The sequence below is a fragment of the Heterocephalus glaber genome, unplaced genomic scaffold (assembly GCF_053883595.1).
Source record: "Heterocephalus glaber isolate CG9 unplaced genomic scaffold, H.glaber_assembly_v1.0 deba00001547, whole genome shotgun sequence".
NCBI lineage: Eukaryota > Metazoa > Chordata > Mammalia > Rodentia > Bathyergidae > Heterocephalus > Heterocephalus glaber.
Genome location: NW_028258340.1, coordinates 14,339,874 through 14,364,390, shown reverse-complemented (window position 1 = coordinate 14,364,390; position 24,517 = coordinate 14,339,874). Strand labels below are relative to the sequence as shown.

The following is a 24,517-nucleotide window of genomic DNA, read 5'->3' as shown; positions in this document are numbered from 1 at the left end:
TGTCATCACAGCCTCGGAGCCAGCTGATTATGCATTGAAACCTCTCAGAACTGTAAGCCAAGTGAACCCCTTCCCTTTTAACTTTGGGTGTCTGGTATTTTGCCTCAGCAACAAGAGAAAAGTAACTGTATCAAAGTATAGTTTGATGTTGGTACATGGGGAATAACATGGAATCTAAGGATCTGTGAGTAGAACTCCTCCCTTAAAGTTGGAAATCAAAGCCGGACACCATTTTTTCTCCAAAAATTTAGACTCCAAATGGCTCTAGCTATCTCACTGTAACTCACAGGATGGTAACAACGTGTGCAAAACACAAACCTCTCATGAAACACAATTATGAGATGGAAATACATTGGAGGAGCTTGAAAAAAATCGCCATTTCACATAAATAATTACATACAGGAGGTTTTTCACAGATATAACAAATTGAACCATCTTTAATAATGCTGTATAATAAATGTGGATTATGATAATAAAATTTAAATTAGAAAACTGATAATTTTCTGTAATTCATATTAAAGGCCTTGGGGGAAGAAATGAAACACTCATCCTAAATACTTGTGGATTATAAAAACAACCTTCAGCCAGTTCAAAACTAGACAATAAAAGAAGATAACCAAGAAAGAGAAAGTCTCTTTAACTTCACCAAGTCCTTAGTGAAGAGAACTGAATGTAATTTATCAGAATCACATCATATCTTATCTGTCACTGTCAGTGACACAAAAAGAAGTGTGCTTTAGTAAACTCCATTGGAAACATATACAGCTTTCATTATGTGTTATGGTACAGTCATGCTGCACTGATCAGTCTTTGGTTTTTATGACATCAAGTTGCTGACTTCCTTCAGGTGCTGCTCCTGATATGGAGTACCAAGAGTCACAGGATGTACTCCAACTATAGTCCACAGTTGGCAGGTGAATTCCAAATCGAAGCTGATACTTCCCTAGTTTTTCCACATGTGCTGTGCACCCAAGGGAAGATGACTCAAGAATGTCACTTAGGCTTTCAAGTCAGCTAGATGCCCTGAATTTAGACCCTGGTGCTCCATCTTATTAGGTGGATAATGCTGAGAAATTCCTTAACTTATCTGAGCCTTTTTCTTCATTGATACAGTAATGTTAAGATTGTTTTACCAGAAATAGTTTATGGTAAGTGTCTAACACTGTGGCATATGGTAGGTGCTAAATTATTATTATCAGCATCATTATTACAGATGAAATCTGATTATGAAATCTTGACTTCCAAGACTGGTGAGTAAGAGATTTGTGAAAAGTGGGACAATGGTTGAGATGGTTTGTAATGATGGCTAGCTCTTAGCCCTGCTAGCAACGGTTAAAGCAGGTAACAAGCCCATCCCAAATGAAAGACTTCAAATAAAAGAGAAGATTAAATCTTTCAAATCTCTCTAGCTGGCTTTATGGATTTAGTCTTAAGTTTTCAATAAAAACCCTTAGAAGTTCTTATCTAACATCAAGATATTATATACTTGCATAATGGAGGTGCCTGACATTTGTTAAATGAATAAAACATTTAAAAATTTTTAAAAATCATTTTGATAACTATTATTTTTTTAACTGTTTTGATCCTAGCTATGTGATCATGTAAAACATGCTGATTAATAAGCCTCAATAAGAGAAATAGATTTTAAAAACAGAAATTATAGTTAGTTGTTTACATGCTTGTTATTCCCCACCATATTGTAAGCCACATGCTTTGGTCATCTTTCTATCATTCATTCAGATACTATTTATTGAGTGCCTATGAGTACAAACTATAGCACATGGTACTGAATTAAGAAAGTATAGAGTTCTGGATAGAGATGCTTCCTAGTGGTAGTGGTGCCTGGTTTGAATTTATGTACTACATGTCTCAGCAGAAGAAACGAAAGAACATTTCTTTGTTGAGATAAATATTCTTTATGTATGTAAACACCAATATATTGCTTATTGTCACAAGGTTAATTTTGCAAAAAAAAAAAGTGTCTTGAGAAAAGAAGAGAAATGGCAACTGTTTTCAAGTAGAACAAGATATAAAGAAAAGGTAAAAAATAGCCCCAAATATGTATTTATAAAAGATCACTAAACCAAATTAAAAGTGAGACGAACCAACTACTTGAATAGTTACTAAAAGGTAAGCAAAATAGACAATAACTAGCTAGCATAATTCCAAGTCAGATTTTCCAACTTTTCCATTAGTAAGCCCAAGCCAATAAGAGATTATTGTGTGTAATTAATATAATTTCCAAAAATCAGATATAACCAATTCTTTAATGACTTTTACAAATGGGAGAGAGAAATGTTTTCCTGACATGTTACAAATAACCAGTGGAGTTTTTATCTTGTTTATATATAAAGCAAACATTAAACTGTTGCTTATTTCAAAACAAGCTTTCATAATCATATTGTCAAATTAGAATGAGTAAAATCTCAGCCCATGTACATATTTAAAATGTAGCAATATAATGTTCATTTTTGGTCTTAGTTGGCACAACAATACTATATGAATTTTGCTGCAGAGATTTTCTTCATTATTTTATGATTTACTAATATACATGGTAGCCACAGGTAAATCAAAATCTTTATTTTGGCCAAATCCATTTCTTTTAATTTATGTTCATTTACAATATATTTTCTGTTATATCTACTACTTATTTTCAAAATTTTTTCTACATGTAGAAAAATACAATTTTTTAGAATAAAATAGAAACTTCTAGTTTCTAGACATGCTTATATTAGAAGGTATCAACAATAAATTTATAGATTCTACATTTGCCATTATACAGTATGATAAATTCTAAATGGAATAGTAACTAGATACGTACAGTAAAATTGAGTATTTATAATAAATGACTAGAATATCTCTAAAACTAGTCTAAAGTGAAAAATGTCTATCTGTTCTAGAAATTACTTGAAGTAGAATTTCAATTTTAAGGACTCACATATCATTGGAAACAATGTATCAAGAAATATTATTATGACAGATTAAATATTCATTACATTACTAAATCCTAGCTGCGACGACATACTTATACTACAATTGAAACATCTAAGTTATTTCATTCTGAAATAGAAAAAGAGCTGTGGTAAATCACTGAACGGAAAATAAATCAAAGAACTACAATGAATCTTTTCGGGGAGTCTTCATGTTGTACTTAGTCATTCGGAATAGAGACTTTTATTACACATGAGAGCAATGAAATGATACTGTGGTCATTGTGTAAGACTTCAAAGTATTTTCTGTAATCGTGGTTTCTAGTCTGTTAGAAAGTATCTGTAGTAATACTTTGGTCAGTTTTATAGGTACCTTAAGGCAAAATTTAGTTCATAATAGGCACTCAAGAAATAGTTGAATTAATGTGGAAGGGAGTCAGTAGTGAATAAAACACTAAAACACTAGTTTAAGATTTAGTTTAAGACTCAGTTTAAGGTGCTGGGGATTTAGCGTAGTGGTTTTGCGGCCTGTTGCGCAAGCGCGAGGACCCGAGTTTCCATCCCCGGTATCAAAAAAAAAAAATGATTTAGTCAGCTCCCAGCCTCAGGTTTGCCAGTAACCACTACATAATCTTGAACAAGTCACTCAAATCTGAATTAGATGTACTTCTGGATTCCTTCGACACTTTGGACCTTCATTTTTATACCTATGCTCTAACCAGTCTTCGTAGGCATAAGAAGATAAACATAAAACAGCAGGGGGCAGCAGAACACTTTGGATTTCATATTTTTAGATCAAACTATCCCTTAAATCCTAAGAAATTTCATCTATTCCAACCTATAAAAAGCTTTTAAAAATCCATCTAACATCGTAGATGGTTCTGTCAGTATCTTCATTATTGACAGTCACAGGGGCTTATTTTGCAGTCTTCAAATCAGATAGGACTGACAGGGTAAATTGAAGGCGACACAAGAATATTTCAACTTAAGTCAAAAAGGGTAATATATTCAAGGATACCTTTACAAATTAAAATTAAAACTCATATCAAATAATGTACTGTGCTTTTAGTCCACCAGCTTCTTTTATACATAACTCTTTTAATTTACCTTGGTAGATATTTCAATTTAAGCTATGCTTCACAGAATGATGGTTGTTAAATTAACAAATGTACAATTGACCTCATACAATTAACTTGTCTGATTGTTCAATTTACATGTCATGATTTCCCAGCATAATGTTTATTTAAAAAGAGATGTATGCCCTTAAGGATAAACAGTTTGGAAATGTTTTTTTCCAGTTTCATGTCAGAAAAAATGATGCTGCTTTAAGATCACCAAGAGGGCAGTAGAAAGGGGAAAAAACTGACTGCATAAAAAGATTGTTGGTAAATACATCTGCTGCAATTCCGAAAGTGATAGTCCTCTCACGAAGTATTAGTTATTCACGTTTTAGTTAGAATTTTGGAAGATACCACTGTGTTCTGTGAAATGCTTAACATGTTGAAAACTGATATTATGTTACAATTTAAGCCAACTTATCTTAAAATATAAGAAACGGCTCTCAGTTTTTATGTAAGGTTCCAAACACACACTGCTTCTGCATGAGAAGGGAGGATGGTACAAGGCATCATGAAACTTTAATAATGGTTCGAAAGTAATGAAAGTATTTACCTGCTGCAAAAAGCATAACAGCAACAGGTCTGTAGAAGCGCCTTCGAGATCCCACGCAGATAGAAATCAAACCCACCAGGAATGCAATGAGAATGATGGCTGCACCACCCAAGAGTAAGGCTAGAGTAGCAATCTGCCAATCTGGAAAGAAAAAACAAAGGCATTGCTTTTAAGCAGTAAGTCCTCAAAGAATCAACAGAACTGTGCTCAGCATCCTTCACCTTGCTGCAGCTCAATAGATGTGATTTTAATGCATGCTAAGCATCCTTTGGGGTTTGAAATGTTTTGCAACAAAAATTAATATTAATGTTCTTATTCAGAAACGGCTCCTACGCTAAGCTCAGCAGAGTTTTTAGATGAGGGGTTTGCCACTCTTTTCTTCCAAGTACTCTATTAAGCATTCATGTTGAATCAAGTGTCCCCTCTGTGACCTATTTTCAATATTATTATGAATTAATTTTTTATGGAATTATAAAGTTCGCAAATCTTAAATACAGAAAAAAATGAGTATGAATTTATATATATATTGCATAGATAATATATTAATTTAGCATGTAAGTTATATATATTATGAATATGTAAATCAATATAAGAACTATTTGGATTAAAATCTCATACACAGTTTCATCACCAGAAAGTTCCTTTGTGCCTCTCTCACTGAATAACTACCCTCTCACTTCTACTGACAACATATATCACTACTATGGATTAGTTTAGTTTTGCCTGTTCAAAAACAATATGAACTCTTTGTGTCTGGCTTTTAAGTCTCTGAAATCCATCCATGTTGCTGTGTGTGGTAGTATGTAGTACATTCTTTTTATTGCTGTCCCTTCTTGCAAAGCCTTTGTTTACCTCATAAAAATTCCCCAAGTTTTTATATTCCTTCCCTCCACCACTAAAACAATCCCCTAGCCAATTAGCTTCAGAAGGATTTGTTGCAGTTTGTTTTTTCCTCCTTGCTTTCATTTTGCTCTTATCTCACTGCTGTATTTGCCACTACAGGAATGGTTTCTGAAATTAAATATTCCCAGAGAGTCAGGATGGATTCTAAATGGTTGTTCATCCTCTGCATTTATACAAAAAAACAGCAAGCCTATATTGACCACTTGTGTTGTGCAAGCCTCTGTACATGGGATATGTCAAAAGCACATCACACATAGGAAAAAGTAAACCTCAATGAATGCAGTTGATATTTTTTATACAATAAAGTTGTGGTCATGATATGACAGAAAACTAGCCTAATCTTGATCGATCATTTTTTATTCCTTTTCCCTCTCTGCCCTCCCCGTCTCCCCTCCCCTCTCCTTAGGTCCCCTTCCCCATCTGCTTCCTCTCATCTCTCCTTTATTTTGCTTTTTAAATATATTTTGCATTCCTCATATAAGAGAAACCACACAATATTTGACCTTTGTGCCTGATGTATTTCAATTAATATTATAGTCTCAAAATCCATACATTTTCCTACCAATGACTCAAATTTATCCTCTTTTATGGCTGAGTAATACTCTAATATATATCATATTTTCTTATCCGCTCATCTGTTGATGGGCATCTAGGCTGTTTCCATAATTTAGCTATTGTGAATTGTGATGCTATAAACATGGGTATGCATGCATCACTGTAATATGAGGACTTTAACTCTTTTGGGAAGAGAGCCAGGCAGAGATGTACAGCTGGGTTAAACTGGAGTTTCTGGCCAGAGTTTTTTGAGGAATCTTCCTTACTGATTTCCATAGTGGTAGTAGTAGATTACATTCCCACCAGCAATATAGAAGAGTTCCAATTCTTTCTCACATCATCACTATTGTTAAATTGCAATACATTGTTCAAAGTCCAGAACTCATGATGATGCTTCCATCAAAAATAATCCCTCTAGATAGCTTCCAAACTGCATTTTTTGCTGCAGTAGGATAAAGGATGAGCAGAGGAACCTCCAAGTTTTTTTTTTTCCATTTCTTTATACTTGTATATTGCTGCCTCCAGCATCATTTCCCACATCTTCTCCTCCTAAGAAATTCTGCTTATTTCATGGGCACTCAACAAGAAATTGCACAGCAATCAGGAAACAAATAAATAAGGGGAAAATAGAACAAATCTGCACTTCTTAAAATATAAAGATGAATCACAAGAAAGTAGAGAGCATTTTTATGCCATCTATTTGTATCAAAGCCATGTAACTTCAAACAAAATATATCTGGCTTTCAAGTAGAAGTTAAAAGTACAGCCATACTATGGCTTTTTATTCCCTACCAGCATGTAGCTTTGAATTAAAAAGCCAATAGAATAATTCTTACACTTGGAAGTCTCTAAATTTCTTTGGAAAAGTTTATCCGTAGCACATTATTTAACACAATGGAAATCCTTCTGGAAACTTGTATGTAAGTTGAAATTTCTGAATAAAAATATATCAAAGTTTAATTATATCAAAGCATATAAGGTTCAAAGGAAAGAATAAAATCCATCCATCAATGAAAATCTTGGAGGATTTGGTTAAGAGATCCTATGCTGGATACTTTCTTGTTGAACTAATACTTTTATGAAATGATTATTACTTTTTAACAACTTTCCCAAATTATTTTCTGTAAATAAGAACTTTTTAGTATTGGCTTTGTTTAAATCAAGATACAACTAAATATAACAAGGCTTATGACATTGTGTCACTCATATAAAAAGATCTTAAAATAAATCTGCAATTGATTTTTTTCCTAAGCTCTTTCACATAACTCAATATGCATAAAATGCCACACAAATGTCTATTTTCACTTGCAAACACAAATCAAACAGGAATTAATTTTAATAACTTGTCTTTGTCTGAAATATCCTTAAAGAACAGATAAAATACACAATTGCTTGCATTTTTGAAAGATAGAAAAAATATGCAAACTTTCTCTACAGAGACCCTAACAGTAAATATTTTCCATTTTCTAGGTCACTATATAATGTGTTGTACCTACTAAATTCTGCCATGTAGTATGAAAATAGCTACAGGCAATACGTAAATGAATGAGCATGGTTATGTTCCAATAAATATTTATCTACAAAAGCAAGTGGTAGGCTGGTTTTGACCTTGTGGCTAGTTTGTTTGTTGGTGATCTCTGATCTACATTTTATAATCTAATTTTTTTTTTTTGGTACCGGGGATCGAACTCCAGTCCTTGCGCTTTCACAGCAGGCTGCAAAACCATTGAGCTAAATCCCTGGCCCTTTTATATCTAATTTTTAAGGATCAACCTCTTCCCTAGGTAAAGGCCTCTTATAATAAAGCCAGTTTGATAAATGAGTAATATAGAGTACAAAGTGATACTTCTATGAAATAGCAATAAAAATAGCAAAAAAAAAAAAAATCCTAATGTCACTTAATGTTAGAATTTCTTCCAAACAGTTATACTTGACTTCATGGAGAAAAATCAATAAAATGAAATAACAGAATGCATAAGAATAAATTTTACTAAAAGGGACTAGCGTCTAATTAGGAAAAGAAACTTCTTGCACCACAGGAAATACTTCTAAAAAGCAGATGTACACAAGCAGTTTTGGGGTTTCTATTAAATGCTCAGTATTTATTTTTAGTGTCGACAATGTGGCCAATAAGAAAATCAATCTAGATGAAAAGTCAACAAAGAAAGAGATCCATCAGGTTCATCACTGCTGTGATCCTGCTACCCTTCCCTTTGGTCCACAACCAGAGCTAGAGCTACTCAAACAGAAAAGCTGTTTTATTTTTCAAGAGAGACCAGAAATGGGCCATGAATGCCAGTTTCCTGGCTGGAAGCCGGGGCTTAGACTGGAATACTGAGACCATATCCCTAGTGAGGAATGCCAAGGTTTTGAATTATTGTCGTCATACTCACTTGGGAAGGATTCACTCAGGCCACTGGCCTGGAACCAACACTTGATATAACTGACCAGTTGAGCCTCAAATAGGAAGCAAAAAAATGTGATTAGATATGGCTACCATAAGCAATGAGGTCCACAGTAGTTTTTCAAGGTTTAGCCTGGGCATTTGAAGCTGAGAACAGGGCTTGTGGCATCCTGTCTGTAACACTAAACAACCAGAATCCATTGTTCAAACATTAGAGCTAGCTGAGGGGGGGATCTCTAGTCAGGGACTGTGTAGACTGAAAGAGACTAGGATATAAGGAATTTAAAAAGTGAAAACATTTTGTAGATATCCAAGAATGACCATTAAGATAGTAGGCTGAGCTTTACATCTATACAGATAGACAAACATGTGCTTCTCGACTGAAGTCCAAACTAGGTTTTGTAACAATGTACACATATAAAATATTTTATTATATTCTATAGAACTTGGGCAATTTTACAGTACTATTATAATAAATGGCCAGAAAACATATCTCTACCCTAATGGTTTTTCCTTTAAGGTTAGCATGCCACAAATACTTGCTATCCATATTCAGTGCTTTCAAATTAAAATGTCATAAAAATTCTGTTTTCAGCCTCATTTCTTCAAAAGTCATGTATTTTAAAATTCTCATAATCTGTTAATTTCTATATCAATATTAGTTCTCCAATCAAGTCCTTACATTATTTAGTCAGATAAAGTGTTAAGAATCCTTAGAGATTTATTACTCCGTATTAGTTTACAACATTTCAATAATGATATACCGATACTGTAGAGCAGCAGTGAATATAAACCAGCCCTGCAAAACATCAATGGCCATGGTGCTGTTTATAAAACAGCAGTACTGGGAGCAATTGAAACTGGCCATTGTTCATTGGTAGGTCAGCTGATTAGAAATCTGAATTCGTTCCCCTCAATTCTTTTTTTTCATCTCCTTTCTCTCCCCCAACCTCTTCTCATCTCTTGTTCCCCCATCCATTTGAAAAAGATCTCCCTAATCCCTATTTATCCATCTTCTATTTTGTGCTCTCTCTCTCTCTGATAGATATAGAGAGATATAGAGAAAGACAGGCATTAGACAGACATTTTAAATTTCTCATATAAGCAAGCCATGTGATATTTAAGCTTGTGTGTCTGACCTATTTCACTTAACATTATGGTCTCAAGTTGCATCCATTTACCTATAAATGCCTCAAATTTATCTTTATGACAGAGTAGTATGGAAAAAAATGATGAAAATTAGGCTTCTGCAAATGGGAAGGAGACCAAGAGTTGGAAGGAGCAAGTAGGGAGGGGAAGGGTAGGGGATGAAAAATAAAGAATTAAGATGTATTATGCACATGTACCAACTCCCCAAGACAAATGTAATCATTATGTACTGCAAACACATACTAATAAAAAAAAGAAATCTGAATTTGTTTTCTAAGATCTGAGAGATCAGGTATTAATCACTTTTGCAGAGGTAGCAGTCCTCTTTGGTCTACACACTGGTGAAGGCTCAGAAGGGGAGATCAGCATATTTTGCATCTGGAAACCGAACCTGAAATGAGGTAACCATATTATGTACATGTCAGTTCCCCTCAAAAGCACCTTGGTTAAATGATACTATAACACAAGGGGCATTTGCAATGAATGTAGAAAAGCCAAGGATAAAGGTAAGCATCTGTTTCTCTATTATTGCTTTCCATAGCAGAAAATACGCACACATACTCCTTTTGGCCCTATGGTAAGAGACTAAAAAAATCAGGCAGTCTCTGCATTATAACATCAAGTCAAACATTAAAATGCAACTCAGGAAACAAATTTGGGTCCTCTTTCAAGGTATTTTTATTAGCTGGCATCAGAGTTGCCAGTGTCTATAAATGCTTTAGTATTCTGCATAATCATACTTACTTAATTTAGCAGTGTAATATGGGAGACTGGTCTGGAATTGCCACTGCATTATGAAAATTCTGTGGTCCACATTATAATTGCCCAATTGGAGAACTGTCTTTCCCTCAGGCAATGCACAGACAAAATTCACTTAAAATTTTCAGGAAAAGCAAAATTTCAATGAGGATACATTTCCCACACTTTTGAGGTCAGTGTACATCAGTGTCTAAAGTCTATATCCTCCTCCATCCATTTCCAAACCTCTAACTTATCAAATATTGGCTAATTTATTTACCTCTGTAGGTATTATTTTTATGTTGAGATTAGTTATACTACACGCAAATCCCTGCACATACAATCACTACTTTTTAGGAAATTAGATATAATTAAAAAGCAATGAAGAAACAGATTTTTAACCTTACACATATAAGTCTCCCTGTTTGGTTGGGTAATAGTATATATTAGATAGTTTTCATAGATATTTGCCAACTTTCTATTATTCTCATTATAAATTAAAAGGTAAGTTTTAAAACACTTTATAATCACATTCGAATTTCCAGACATGTAAGATATATTTTCATCTTTGAACCCCCTGAAAGGAAATTATATTAAAATGATATCCACAAATGCAATCAAAATCACTCACTAGCCCACCTAAAATACTGCTTTTATCAATCATCTTGACAACACTTTAAATTATACACAAATTCTCCCTTATTCACTAAAATAAACTGGACCAATTCACTCATTCCCAGCAAACATTCAGTTCTTCTAAATATCTTTATTCATTTGTTGGACATACTTATAGTAACACATTTCAATTTAATTTAATTATATTGGTGAAAACATAGAAAGCTGTGTTAGTATTTTGAATCCCTTTACTTCTTCAGGAACTGAAAATACTAGGATGGCATTTGTTTAAGAGGAAAAAAATGCTTAGTTGCCAAATATTTCAAACTCACACCCCTCAAGTTATCCATCTCTTCACTGAAGATGATATCTTTTTCCCAACTAGCCCACTTTGTCATAAATTGTGACATTTAATTATTTTCATCAAATGTAACCTAAGATTTTATTTTAAGATTAATTATACATTAGTTTAGAAAGAAAGACAATGTCCTCATATATGAAAAATGAATCAAATCAGTGCTGTTATTTTTTGTAAAAGAAAGGTAACTATAGACTTAACAGAGTACCTCCAGAAGGATATATTTAAGTTTTTAAAGTTAGTCTGCATGTGGCAAATGAAGTAGACAAATAAACTTATTACAGAGGCAGTTTAAACTTTGGTGTCTTGGCTAAATTGCACTGAGACATTTTCTATTTTTCCATGATATAAACAAAACATAGCCAAAAAAATTCAGATTCTAATTTCAAATAATTAAAAGGATCACCTCTTTTTTCAAACAAATGATATAAAAATTAACACTTTTCATGTGAAAAAGAATACGGAAGTTTGTTTCTTTTATACTCTTTGAAAAATCCAAAGTAGATTACAATTTGGAAAACTTAGTTATTTGGAAAAACAGGAAGAAATCTCATGCCAGTAGTAACTGGTGACCTTATTCTAAGCGACTACAAATCCTTTGTGATGGGTTTAGGACAGCTAATAATAATAAAAGAGGAGAAGGAAAACAGCCAGACAGCCACCTACAAACAATATTAAGACACCCTCTTAGTAAATATGCAAGGGTAAAATTGGAAAGTTAGTATTACTGCCAGCTCCTTATAATGCCTCTGCAGAAGCAGAACTTTTATTACCTCATTGCCAGCACCTTGGACATTTATTTAATTTACTTAAAAGACACCATTTGTTTCCCTCATACCCTTATTATCACCTCTTAACACAGAACCTGACACTGACTGACATTGTACCAGGATCATGCCTACCCTTTGCTAGGAAATCCATTTTTCAATGAAGTTAACTTACTAGATATGTATGAGAAGATGGGCAAATGGAGAGAAATAATTTCTATCTCTCTTTATGTCACATGTCAGTGCTAGAAATACATTCTAGATTTTATTCACAGAGTACCGTGGCAGTGTTTTAGTGATTATTTGGTTTAGGGATCTTAAACATGACAGCAATACAATCCTTTCTGATAAAAATTTGAATTTGGGCAAACTTTTTTGTAAAGAAAATATCTAATTCATCACGCCAGGCGTGGTGTTGTACTCCTGTAATCCCAGCACTTGGGAGGCTGAGGAAGGAGGATCGCTGCAAATTCGAGGCCAGCCTGAACTACATAGCAAGACCTTGCCTCAGAAAAAAACAAAACAAAACAAAAAATCTAATTCAGTACTCCAACTTCTATTTTTGAACAAACAGCACCAACATTAGTGACATTATCTCTTGAAACATGGCTCATTAAGCTATCATTTTAAACTTCACAACAGCTAGTAAACCTATAGAAACCAACATGATCCACCTATTTTTTCCTGGTTCTTTTGGAGACAATGAATATTTCACTGTTGTATTTTTTTGAATGAGAGTCTTAGTGCCTAAGACAAGATTAGAATACAATAGAAAATTGACGATCTACCAGTGCCCCTGAATCCTACATAAACCTAGCAGCAAAAAATTTAAGAAAACATGTACTTGTCTAATTTTCAAGGAAGATGATCCAATAATTCGTAAAAATTGGTAAGATTTATCTATCAGGTTTTCTTGCCTTGTGAGGTTGAAATTCTGGTTCAAGAAAAACCGCTTTTGGTAAATTAGTTTATCTTTAATAAAGCCAGAATTTAGTAAGATGTCAATAAAAATTTATATTCATTTAATCAACTCAAGAAACTTACATGGCTGGTTTCCACATACTTGTGGAATTACTTGCAACTTAAAATCAGTTGCTGTTTTAAAGTACCTCATCACAGAGAAGCATAGAGGCACTAGTCATGATAAAAGTTTAAATCTGGTGATAATAAACATCTAAAATAGAACTGATCTATCAACATGTGTGATTGTATTTGTATCTCTTTGAAGACTTTAAATCCAATGTATATGAAATCAAATCATGGATAATAAAAAAATCTTATAAAAAGTAGATATCTCTTTCCCATGTAGTCCTTAACCTCTCTACCCAAAATTCCATGTTACAGTATTCAACAGTCCTTCAAACACCAAGAGATAGTTATCTGAAATAGTACAGAAATTTTTGAAAAGCAACCCTGCAAAAAATACTATGGCTAAGTGCCATTTCTCTAGTGAGTCTTTAACATTGTATTATGCCCCATTTCTTTGTCTATACAATAAATTATTTGCTTGAATTATTTTAAAAATCATTTCTACTCTAAATGTGCTGTGATTTTGCAATGCAATATATGACAATTATCAAGAGAATTGGTTTTTTTTGTTATTTTTTTCTCAGATTCTTTTATTGGTACATTTTAGGTATATGATACATTTACATTTATCATTGGGTACTTGTCACTTTACACTATGTATTTTGGTTCTTATTTTTTTCCCATTCCCTCCCCTCCCTTCACCCCCTCCACCCTTCCCTATTTACAAAGACTTTGTTTCCATTTTTTCCTTTTCTCATCATTTTTCCTTTCCCTTCTTTCCTTTCCCCTACCCCTCCCACTTCCCCTACCCCTTTGGACCTTTTCTTCCTATTTCACATTATCACTTATTCATTTTAATCCTTATTTACACTTTCAGTTTCTCACACCAGAGAAACTATTTGGTATTTACACATGTGTGTTCAAGAGAATTGTTATTCAAACAAACAAAAAGGAAGCAAACAAAAACAATTCTGCAACTCCAATTCCTTTCTAGTACTGCAAAACATGGCTTCTATCTGGAATTTTAACATGTTAGTGTCCAGGTACCAAGCGTCTCATCACATGCATTCAAAATTTTCTTTTAAAAAAGACTAAAATGGTACCATACAACATGGAGTAACAACCTACAGTCCAGGTTTCCAATCACTTTGAGCCTTGGTCATCTGAAATTACAAACCAAAAATGATGAAACCAGCCAGCTATGTCTATACATCTATACCTCTGTATTTGTGGATTGGTTAGGTTCTTGAGCCCATTTCATCCTAAATCTAAAGTGACTCCACACAAGTGATCAATCATTAAAATCATATGTCGGCTGAGGGGAATTTTTAAGTATAGAAGCTATGTGGTTGTCTTTGGGCTCCAGAGGAAATAAAGTACAGATATGCAGCTAGTCTCTGTCAGATGGTACCCTCCATCAAGAGGTAGTGTCCTCTTCTCCTCCTCTTGAATCTGAGCTGGCCTCGTGTCTTCTGCAGAATAAACATAAGTGCTAGAAGAGACATGTGGACATGTGACTTCCCAGGCTATTTCACTAGAGAGGCTAGTTTTCTGGGGAAACCATTCATCCTGTAAGAAGTCGAATCATCTTGAGAGTACCATCCTAAAAAGACCACCTGTGGACACTCCAGCCAGAGTTCCAGCTGAGACCAGCTTCCCAGCTATTCCCACAAAGATGCCAATCTCTGAATAAAACTATCTAGAAAAGAATCCTACATTTCCAAATATCCTAATCTCTGGCTATCTAAATTCCCAACCGACACAATCTATGAGCCTAATAAAATGCTTATTTTACACCATTAATTTTTGGCCCAGTTAATATCCTAGCATTAGTAATGGGAACAGTCCTGTTAAAGAGTTGTCTCTACCACCAATTAATTGAGACTTTTTTTTTTTTTTGGTACCAGGGATCAAACTCAGGACCTTGCGCTTGCGAGACAGGTGGAGCCACTGAGCTAAATCCCTGGCCCAATTGAGACTTTTGTAAGTTTACAAAATTCCCTGCTCTTCTCAACAATATATAAGGATGATATTCACTACCTTCCAAGTTTACTGTGACACTGGGAATAACTGATGTATCTGGTCTGTAATAATACTGGATAAAATGTAGCTAACTAGATAATACTTTTGTAATCACAACATACCAAGAGCATTATTAAATGCTAGGTAATATATATCACTATTTAAAATTGAAATTAACAAAGGATTTCATTCTGCAATACATAAATTCAATTACTTTGGGATTTTTTTAAAAAAGAGTCCTCTTACTGCAAAAAATCACTTTGCGTTTGTCCTTATAATGTGTAATATGAAAAAAATATAATGTTTCACATATCTAATCTTCATGGAAAACCATTTGAAAACATAATGTTGCATGAGGTCACATGATTGCTAAAGTGGCATAGTTCTGGTCAGTTAGAACCCAAAATCTCATGTATTCTCCATAATACTACTCTGCCCTGCCAGAGGATTGTTAAAATTTAGTTTATACAGAAGTTTGTTGTGCTATTTAGGTCATGTGTTCACCATTTTCATTAGTATATTTAGTAGCCTGGCTGTATCTATGGGCTCTCTTAGCAGTCTTAGTATTACAAAGGAAATGATCACGATGTATTCTTGATAGCAGGTAAAATCTATTGCTTGAGATATTCTTTTGTTTGTTTTTGTTTTATTTGAAATGTTTTATTGAAGGCCAGGCTTTTCACACACCCATCAGATCCCTTTGCTGCCAAAGACAGATCTAAGTGGCTCCCTGGACATTACAATCCTTTTATGAATGTGAGCAAAAGAGGAATTATATTTGTCCACAAATTAAAATGGTCTTTGTAAAAGAAAATCAGGGAAACTTGAAATTCTAGAAGATATTAAAAGAGCTCATCATGAAGTTCTTGAAATAAGTTATACTTGGTTTTCTCCGCTTTATTACTTGAAAACAGTTTGGTGCTAACTGGTACTGTTCCTTTTCTACCCATCTATGGTATATAGATAGGTTAAACGAAATTGCATTTGTCCTACACTTGCTCCTTTAGAAGAAGCCAGAAGGTATAACTCTAGTGGCTTCCAGCTGCTGAGCTGTTCGTAAACATGCATCAATATCAACTCATTTCAAGCAACAAGCTGAACCTTTCCTGGAACAAATTACATTGTGAGGCTTCTCAATGAAATCTGGTTTCTGTTTTAAGGTACAGGTTCAGAATATGTACAGATGATACGTGTCTGAACTCAAGGCTCATTGTATTTCAGATTTTCTAAGAATTGCAGGTGTTCAAACAGTTCTGTTTATCTTAAATTACCACCTAAGATAGGTTTTCTTATAAATTCTTTTAAAAGTGGATTTTTATGCTAAAATTTTTAAAATGAGCTACATGTAAGCATTCTTAAAATTAGTGCTTGCCAACTGGAAATAATAACATTCACCTGCTATTTGCATACAATGCAGTGCCATTTCAAAACTACCAGTGATTCATGTTACAAATGCAGCTCTTTTTAGGGCAGTGTATGAATGATGTTAACAATATTCCTTAAAAGGCACTATTTGATCAAGTATGTTGAAGATGGAAAGATGAATAAATGCACTTGTCATATACTCAAATTACGGTCAATAAAATGTGTTCATTTGGCTATCACTATGTCCCTGCTTTTTGCTGAGTCAATAAATCACACGGGCATCAAAAATCACTCTGCTTTACATGAAATAGCTACACATTTATACATTTTTTTAAAAAGGAATGTAAAATCACTGGATTATACAGTCCACTTGATGTTGAGCTTAGGGTGTCAACATTCTATACACGCTTGAGCCATCCTATTAGCTCTAAAGTTTCTCTTATATGTTATGTCTGTGAAATCCTAACTCTATTCTATAAAAAGTTATCAAAACTAAACATGAGCAAGCAGAAACCTAAAACTTTACTACTGCTTTGAATAAGATTGAGGATTTATTAAAAGGCCACCCAAAACAACACTGGGGAAAATCATCCTTAGAAAGGAATTCTGTGGCTTGGCAGCCACGAGTACAGCAGATTGTAAACTTCCTAGCAAGCATACTTTTTCCCTCTTTTCCCTCACGGATGACAGTCAATTATTTCTTTTCTCATTTGTGTCGCTTTTTTAATACAATTTAAGATGAGTGCCTGCATTCTCCCCACACACTGAATTGGAACACCAGAGAAAAGCATTTCAGCTGACTGACAACCAGATTACGGTTCTTACTAGGAGTGCTGACGCAACCTTTAATACACCAGGACACAAGAGGCAAGGTTCTGCCTTCGCTTAAGACCATAAAATGGGTTATAAACAGCAAATGGTGCATATTTGGTACCAAAATTAAAATTAAAGTTTAAAAATAATGGCTCAGGCAAAAGTTTCAGTAGAAACTGGGCCTAACTACGACATACTGTTGTCAAAAGAAACATTCCAGAAATTTTCCATCTGTAAATACAAGTTTGCCTCTTCCTGGCAGTTTTAATTTTAATTAAGACAAAGGTTTTTAATTATGCCATGAAGATCCTGGTGAAAGGCCTTCAGTAAAACTGTCCTTGATGGTTCCTCCCAAGGTAATTCATTTCGAGAGAGACTGAAGTGGATCTTTTAAAATCTTTAGAGAAGACATTTCCCTCCCTGCCTTCTGCCACTCCACACAGCAAACAGACTGAAAAGAGCTGCCTGCCTTTTGGAACATGCGAGAAAAGGATCGCTGGTTTTGATTCAGGCGCGCCCCTCCCCCCTTCGTTTCAAAACACTGGTGGACAGAAGCTTCAAGTCCACAGGACATTTTAAGAAAGCACATTATGTAAGTGGAGACACAGCAATTTTCCACATTCTATTTCTTTTCCTTCACCCCTCCCCCACCTCTCAACCAAGGAGAGCAAAAGTAGCTGCTACTACAAAAAGTCCAGAACTTGTTCCAGACAGCCTCCAATAAAACCATCTCTATTTGCTAAGCATTTGCTTACAAATGCTACCTTTTCTGGGCTAAAAACTATTTTTTAAGCAAACTAGTACTAAAACTGATTTTCAGGAACCAAAACAGAAGTAAATGACGAGGCATGAGCATATTCAAGAGGGTAGAATAAAAGCGCGGGAGGGGGTCAGAAACTGCCTGCTTGATTTTTACTTTGCAAGAGTTCTATCACCACTATATTCACATTAATCTTGTGTCTCTCTATTTCTTTGCTTAGAAGGGAGGAAAGCTGAAATAAATGAGTATGAAGGCAATTAAGGGAAGATTAGCAAACACTGCATACTGCTCAAACAAACTTGAGCTGGCTTCCACCCATTCTCTGAATTCCTGTCCAGGAGAAAAGGATGACGGCCTGAAAAGCAAAAGGGAATTGAAGCTGGTTTCTCTAACCTATCTAAAGTCTTTATGCCATCAGAGGGCTATTATTTCAGGAGACAGAGAGAAAGGGGGCAAAAGATTCACGTTGCTAAGGAGACATCCCTAAGCTGGCATTCCTACATAAATTTCCATTTCTATTGAAGAGGGAAAAGAAAAGATATTTTCTCCAAAGTTTATTTGGATCCCCTGGTTACTGAAGAAAGGAATTTGGCCGGTTTATTTTACCTTTAGTTGTAAACAACCAACCCCGAAAGAATTAAAAGACCTAGATGTTGACCTCTTGCTGCCAACCAGTCCCCTGCACAGTGAATTAATCAACAAAGACGAAAGCCCTCAATGGGAATTCTGAGGTAATAACAAAGAAAAAGCCTTTTGTAAATACAAAATTAAATTTATGGAAGGAACCTAACCCAGAAAACTAATCTGTCTTATAACATGAAACAAAAGACAAAGGAAAATCAGATTTTTGTGCTACTTCAACTTTATTAGAACTTGAAAAGGTTCCAGTAGAGCTTTATAAATAGTCTCAGAGAAGACTATGAAACTGTCAGGAACGAATTTAATGAGTTTCTCAGTTGAGTGTATGTGTGCCCGCGCGCGTGCGTGTATGTTGTGTGTGTGTGTGTGTGTGTGTGTGTGTGTGTGTGTGTAGAAAAATCACTGGCAGGTCTTCTCCCTTTATCCTGCTTTCTCCGTGCGGACAACAGCAGGAAGGGAATGAAAATTAGAGAGGAAGAGTTTGCGCAAGAAATGGGAAGTTGGCCGATTTCTCTTAGTTAGGACCCCGCGGGAAGGCAGCTAGAGAGTCTGGGAGGGAATAAAGCCATAAAGTCCCCTGGGTCTGGCAGCCCCAGTGGCCACCTCCTACTTCACCTCCTATCCTGTTCCTTCGCAGCTTTCAGTGATCTCTGAATAAAGCACTTTCCAGGCAACTGTGTGTAGCTCAAGGAGAACGGAAAGAAAGGTCTGGGGGAGAGAGGAGTTTCTTACAGTGGTGGAGAAAGAAGGAATCAACAACGGAGTCACCAAAAAAGGAAGGGAAATCGAGCCCGTCTCTCCCAGCTCGACATACCATCTCGAAATTTAAAGAAATAAAACTCAAATCGAAATTCATTTGGGAAAAAACAGAGAAGGTTGAAGTCGGACAGGCAGAAACGTGGGCTCTGAGTGGTAAACTCTCAGGCAAATTCCTCTTTGAGAGACGACGAGGAAGAGGGGAACACCGAGCAGAGAACCCACACATCTCGTTGGGGTCAGGGCGCTTTTTGCCTGTATCTTTTCCACAGGGGTGTGGAAAGCGTTACATGTTTTACGCAGCCACTTGGTTCTCTCCTTAAATGATAAGTCACCCAAAATAGCACCCAGTTACTCCAGAGCGTCGGGTAGGGAGCCGGCCAGGGCAGAGGGACGGGGGGAGGCGTCGCTTGAGGTTCGGTGACGGGGAGGGGAGCGGGGCTCCGGCCGGCGGGGACGGGCCGGGGCTGGAGACCGGGGGTCGCCAAGCAGGGCCGGGGCGGCCGGGGCAGGGAGCCGGGGAGCGGGGGAGGAGGCGTTAGCCGTCGGGGGAGGCAGGGGTCGCGCGCGCCGGGCTCTCACCGCTGCCGAGTGTGGACTCGCAGTGCCAGATGTCCAGGCTGGCGGGTTTCCGACAGGACTCCCACAGGGACAGGTAGTACTGGTGGTCCGCCGTGACCCAGGCTGGGCTCAGCACTGCGCCCAGGTCCAGACACAGCGCCAGGAAGATGCACACCAGCCCGACCAGCTTCAGTGGGGTCAGCACCGATACGCGCACCTCCTCCATGCCGCTGCCCGCCGAAGCCATCCCGGACGTCGCCGCCGCCTGCCCCTCGAGAGGCGAGGACACCTGGCAGATCCGGAGAGCCGGGGTGCCCGACCTCGCTGCCCGGAGAGCGGCTGAGCTGCGGCTCGTGGGGACTCGTCCGTCCCTCGGGGCTGAGCGCCTCGCGCCGCCGCGCAGCGAAGGGGGCTCTGTGAGTGCGGCTGCCGTGTGCGGGGGACGCCGGCGGCAGCAGCGACACCGATCCCGCCGCGGTCCTTCTCCGTGCGCTCTGCCCGCGCCCGTGCCTGCTCCTCCCCGAGTGGCCGGGCTCGCTCCGCCCCGGCCCCTCCCTGAGCTGCTGGAGGCGGTGCCGAGCTGGAGGAGCGGCGGGTCCGCACCCGCGCGGCGTCAGGCTCGGGCTCACGGCTCCAGAGGCTCCCGCCTGCCCCACTCTTGGCCCTAGCCCTCGCGGGGCGCAGTAGTTGTTCCAGGCGGCCTGGCCGGTGGCTGGCCCCTGACTCTGGGGTCTTCTCACTCCCGTCCACTCCCAGTCACATGGATTTCCTTTTCTAGGGACCCGGGGTAGGTCGTTTTCTAGGAGGCGTCAAATGTGTGATTCCTAGTTTTCCTAGGTTGTGGCCGTGGAGCAAGGATGGCTCCGCGCTCTCAGTTACAGAACACGGTTTTCCCAAGGCCAGTTTCACACTCCGGGGATCAGAAAAGGGAGGAGAAAAGTGACAGAGAGCTTTTCGTTCTTTTTTCAAACCCAGGACGTCCCAGGAGCTCCAAGATCCCCCCCCCACGTACACACACACACACACACACACACACACACACACACACACACACCATTCCCCGTGGCCGCTTCCCTTCTCTGGGCTCCTCTGCTTTTGCGCCCGCTATGAAGGGCGTTTGCTCAGGGCACTCTGGCGCTAAAATGAGAATGAAAGATTCTGCAAAATGTAAAGTAAACCTTATTTGAATTTCCGCTGCTCAGACCTTTGTCGGTCAAAACCTTAATTCATTCTGCTTTGCATTATGCCGAGCTAGATCTGAGTCCCTACCTAAGTATTCAGCTGCCCTTGTCTTCAGCATGCTCTACTGCAGGGCCTACAATAGGGAAAAGTGGTATATCTTTCCTCTGGGAAAGTAATCAGTCTGCAAGTATGTATTTATTGAACACCTACGGTTTAAGGATTCAGCCCAATAGGGCATTATCTGGTTCTTAGAAGTTTCATATTGTTCCCCGGTGCGGAAGAACTAAACACCCCTTGAAATTGAAATTGCGGTTCTGTAATTGAATAATTGAGAATGTGATTGGCAGGGTGTTGACTACTTTCCATCTTTTATATATATGAAACAATTTGTTGACTGGGATTATTGGCAGAGGTTCGGGGAAGGACAATGTTTCTCATTCACCACCTCCAAAACTTGTTGGGAAATCCATACAGAGGTTAAGACGTAAATAATTGAAGAAATATCCTCTCACATGAGGAATAGTCATCCTTAGCACTGCAGGATGTCATACTTTTTGTTGGTTACAATTCTTTCTCTTCTAATACTTCTGGAGGAAAGCTACATTTTGTGAGTAAGAAACAATAAACTTAGTGTCTCATGACTTGAGAATAAGAACAAACCCTGTGAAACATTAAAAAAAAAAGTGTTTTACTTGTATTATAAGCCCAAGAACTGAAGACCGCCCCTAACCCGGCCATCATTCTGCTAATTACTGCAGGACCCTTAACAATACCTAGAGCACTCAGAGGGTCTTAACCTGGAGCTTCTAAAAGCTTCCAGGGTCAGAGGGGTTGAAGGGAGGGCAGGGGAATGGGGAAAAAAAATAAAAACTAAGATATACCATGTACAGATACAAATTCCCAATGATGAATGTCATCATATTATATACCTAAAATGTACCAATAAACTTAATGAGTAAATGATAAATAAATAAAAATGAAAGCTTCTTGGCCTCCCAAATGAAAAGAAGCCTTGATGCAGTTCCTTGAAAACATTCCTTAGGGAAAACAGGAGCCAGAAAAACCAGGATGATGAATAGGGGTGACCAAGCTTGTGATGTTTTCCTTTTACATGGACTTATGTTTGTGGACTTATGTACATTCAAAAGTAATCTTTAAGAAATTTCCTTGACCGTATTTTCAGTTATAAAAAAACTTGTTCTCCAAGATATATCATTTTCCCTTTAATAAGTTCCTTTTTAGAGTCATCTAATATTATCATTTTTATTCCCATTAATTCAGACTTTCTTCCCCTGCCACCTGTATCTCTAAGCCCCAGTCCTGATACCTGTTTTACTGCCCTTTTTTTCTGGATTGTTCTCAGTTGCTTACTTGAGTTACTCTATCTTTCTTTGTGCTACCTATCAACTTTCTCTATGCTATCTTCAAAATTAGAAAAATAAACCATTTTTAACAACAGAAAACAAAATTCTCCTAAAATACTCTTTCCTCAAATAATCATTTATTGAACTTACGCACCATAATGCAAATTAACATCCTTGGCCTTAAGGTTCAAAAGTCAAAATTCTCACAAGACAAAAATATTTTTTATTCTTTTTGTAAGTTTGTAGTAAACTCTTTTGGTGGAAAAATCTATTTCAAACTGATATGAAGTGAATTGGGGTTTTGATTTACCTCATTTAGTGTGAATAAGTATGCATTCTCAGACCCTTTTGGGCATTGTGTAATTTACAGTATGAGCACCACAGTTGCCTTCACATACCTGAAATATTCTCAATTTCTCATCACAGCCAAATTCCAAATTTTCACATGAGGTGCGACAAGCTGGTATTTATCTCAAAGATGGAAAAAATAGGAGGGGGAGGATGCCAACAGTTAAAAAACTTTGTGTGAAAACCTATCCATAAAAGTACCTGGCTGGAAGTGGGGTGGAAGATGAAAACTAAGATTATGTCAATATCCATATCTATCTTACCCTAGCCCAAATATATATTATATATTATCATATATGTGTATATATGCTATCACATGTATAAACATACAATGAGTGGGAGGAGTAGAAACAAGGACTGAAATAAAAGCCAGATCTCACAAATGAAATGGATCTACACTGAACTATGAATTAGAGCCCCTAGCTCGAAAAATTGACTCAAAATCTCTAAGAAGTGATGTGATGTCTTTGTTAACCTTACACTGTCATATCAAGGGCCTCTCCTTTAACTATATCACCAATCACCTCTGTCTTTGGACTCTGGGGGAGCAAAAGCTATCAGTTAAAGTTCCTAACTCTACCCCACAGTATAGGAGTTCCATGAAAATTGGATACTTGAGTTGCATTGTTGGGGAAAGATAGGAAGGGGTCTTTCTCTAGATCCTGAATTAAGGAACGTAGTGAGTCCCAAGCTTGAATCAGTGAGGCTAGAAAAGCACAATAGGTCAGTAGTGTGAGAGGTGAGGTTGACTGAAGAGACTAGGCAGTCTATCAGGGAAGTGGAATGTACCACAGTTGTAGTAGAGGGTGTGGAAGAGAAGAGGGGTGCATTGGAGACTTTCAACATGTCTTAAGACAACAGGAGTTATTGTCATGCTATAAGCTCACAGTCTATCAGCAAGGGCAAAGTCCCTGTTTGCTTGGGAGTTGAAATGTACAAGTAGTAAAGTGTAGTCATGTTGGATATACCCAGGGGACTTACTCAGTTAGGCAGGGAAAAATAGTTTACTGTTTTCAGGGATGAGCCCAGGACATCTCATACATTGCTCAAGTCACCAATTTGTCACTCTCATGGCAGCCACTGTCAATCCTAAACTCTACTTTTCGTGGGCAACAGGGAGGTGTCCTCCAGCTTTTTTGAAGTCCCACCACCACCATTAGTATGCTTCAGTCTCTGTTCATCAGGTGCAGGGTCACTTTCAATCAAGCTTCTCCTCCAAGACCCCGAGAAGGTCATGAAGTGCTGGGATCACTACAGTCATGAATGGTTAAGGTCTGCTTGATCCCAAGGAGGAAGGCAAAGAAAAGGGACAAATTGCCTGGATGGAAAAATAAGCAGTAACTGAAATATTAGCAATACTATGAACTATTTTTCCAGTTGTGTTAATTACATTTCTCTTGTTGCTGAGACAAAATGACTGACACCCAAAGTTAGAGGGGAAAGGGTTTATTTAGCTTCCAGTTTCTGAAGGTTTTAGTCCATAATCAGCTGGCTCCTAGGCAGAGTGGCAGATGGGCAACAATTCAGGGCTGCAGAAGACAGTAAAGGCAACAAGGGAGTTTAACAGCATCTTTCTGCCCCTTTTATC

The 24,517-nt window shown here is 37.3% G+C and overlaps 1 protein-coding gene across 1 annotated transcript in view; it reads right to left on the bottom strand.

Moving 5' to 3' along the window:
- The window catches only part of Tmem47 (transmembrane protein 47), a 29,044-nt gene extending 8,515 nt beyond the window's left edge, over window positions 1–20,529 (bottom strand). Inside the window, exons 1-2 of the mRNA XM_004850042.3 lie at window positions 20,057–20,529; window positions 4,602–4,742 (exon numbers count right to left, since the gene is read on the bottom strand). Of these exons, the coding sequence (XP_004850099.1) occupies window positions 4,602–4,742; window positions 20,057–20,282 (367 nt within the window). The 5' untranslated portion in view covers window positions 20,283–20,529. The remainder of the gene's footprint in view (window positions 1–4,601; window positions 4,743–20,056) is intronic.
- Window positions 20,530–24,517: the final 3,988 nt, after the last annotated feature.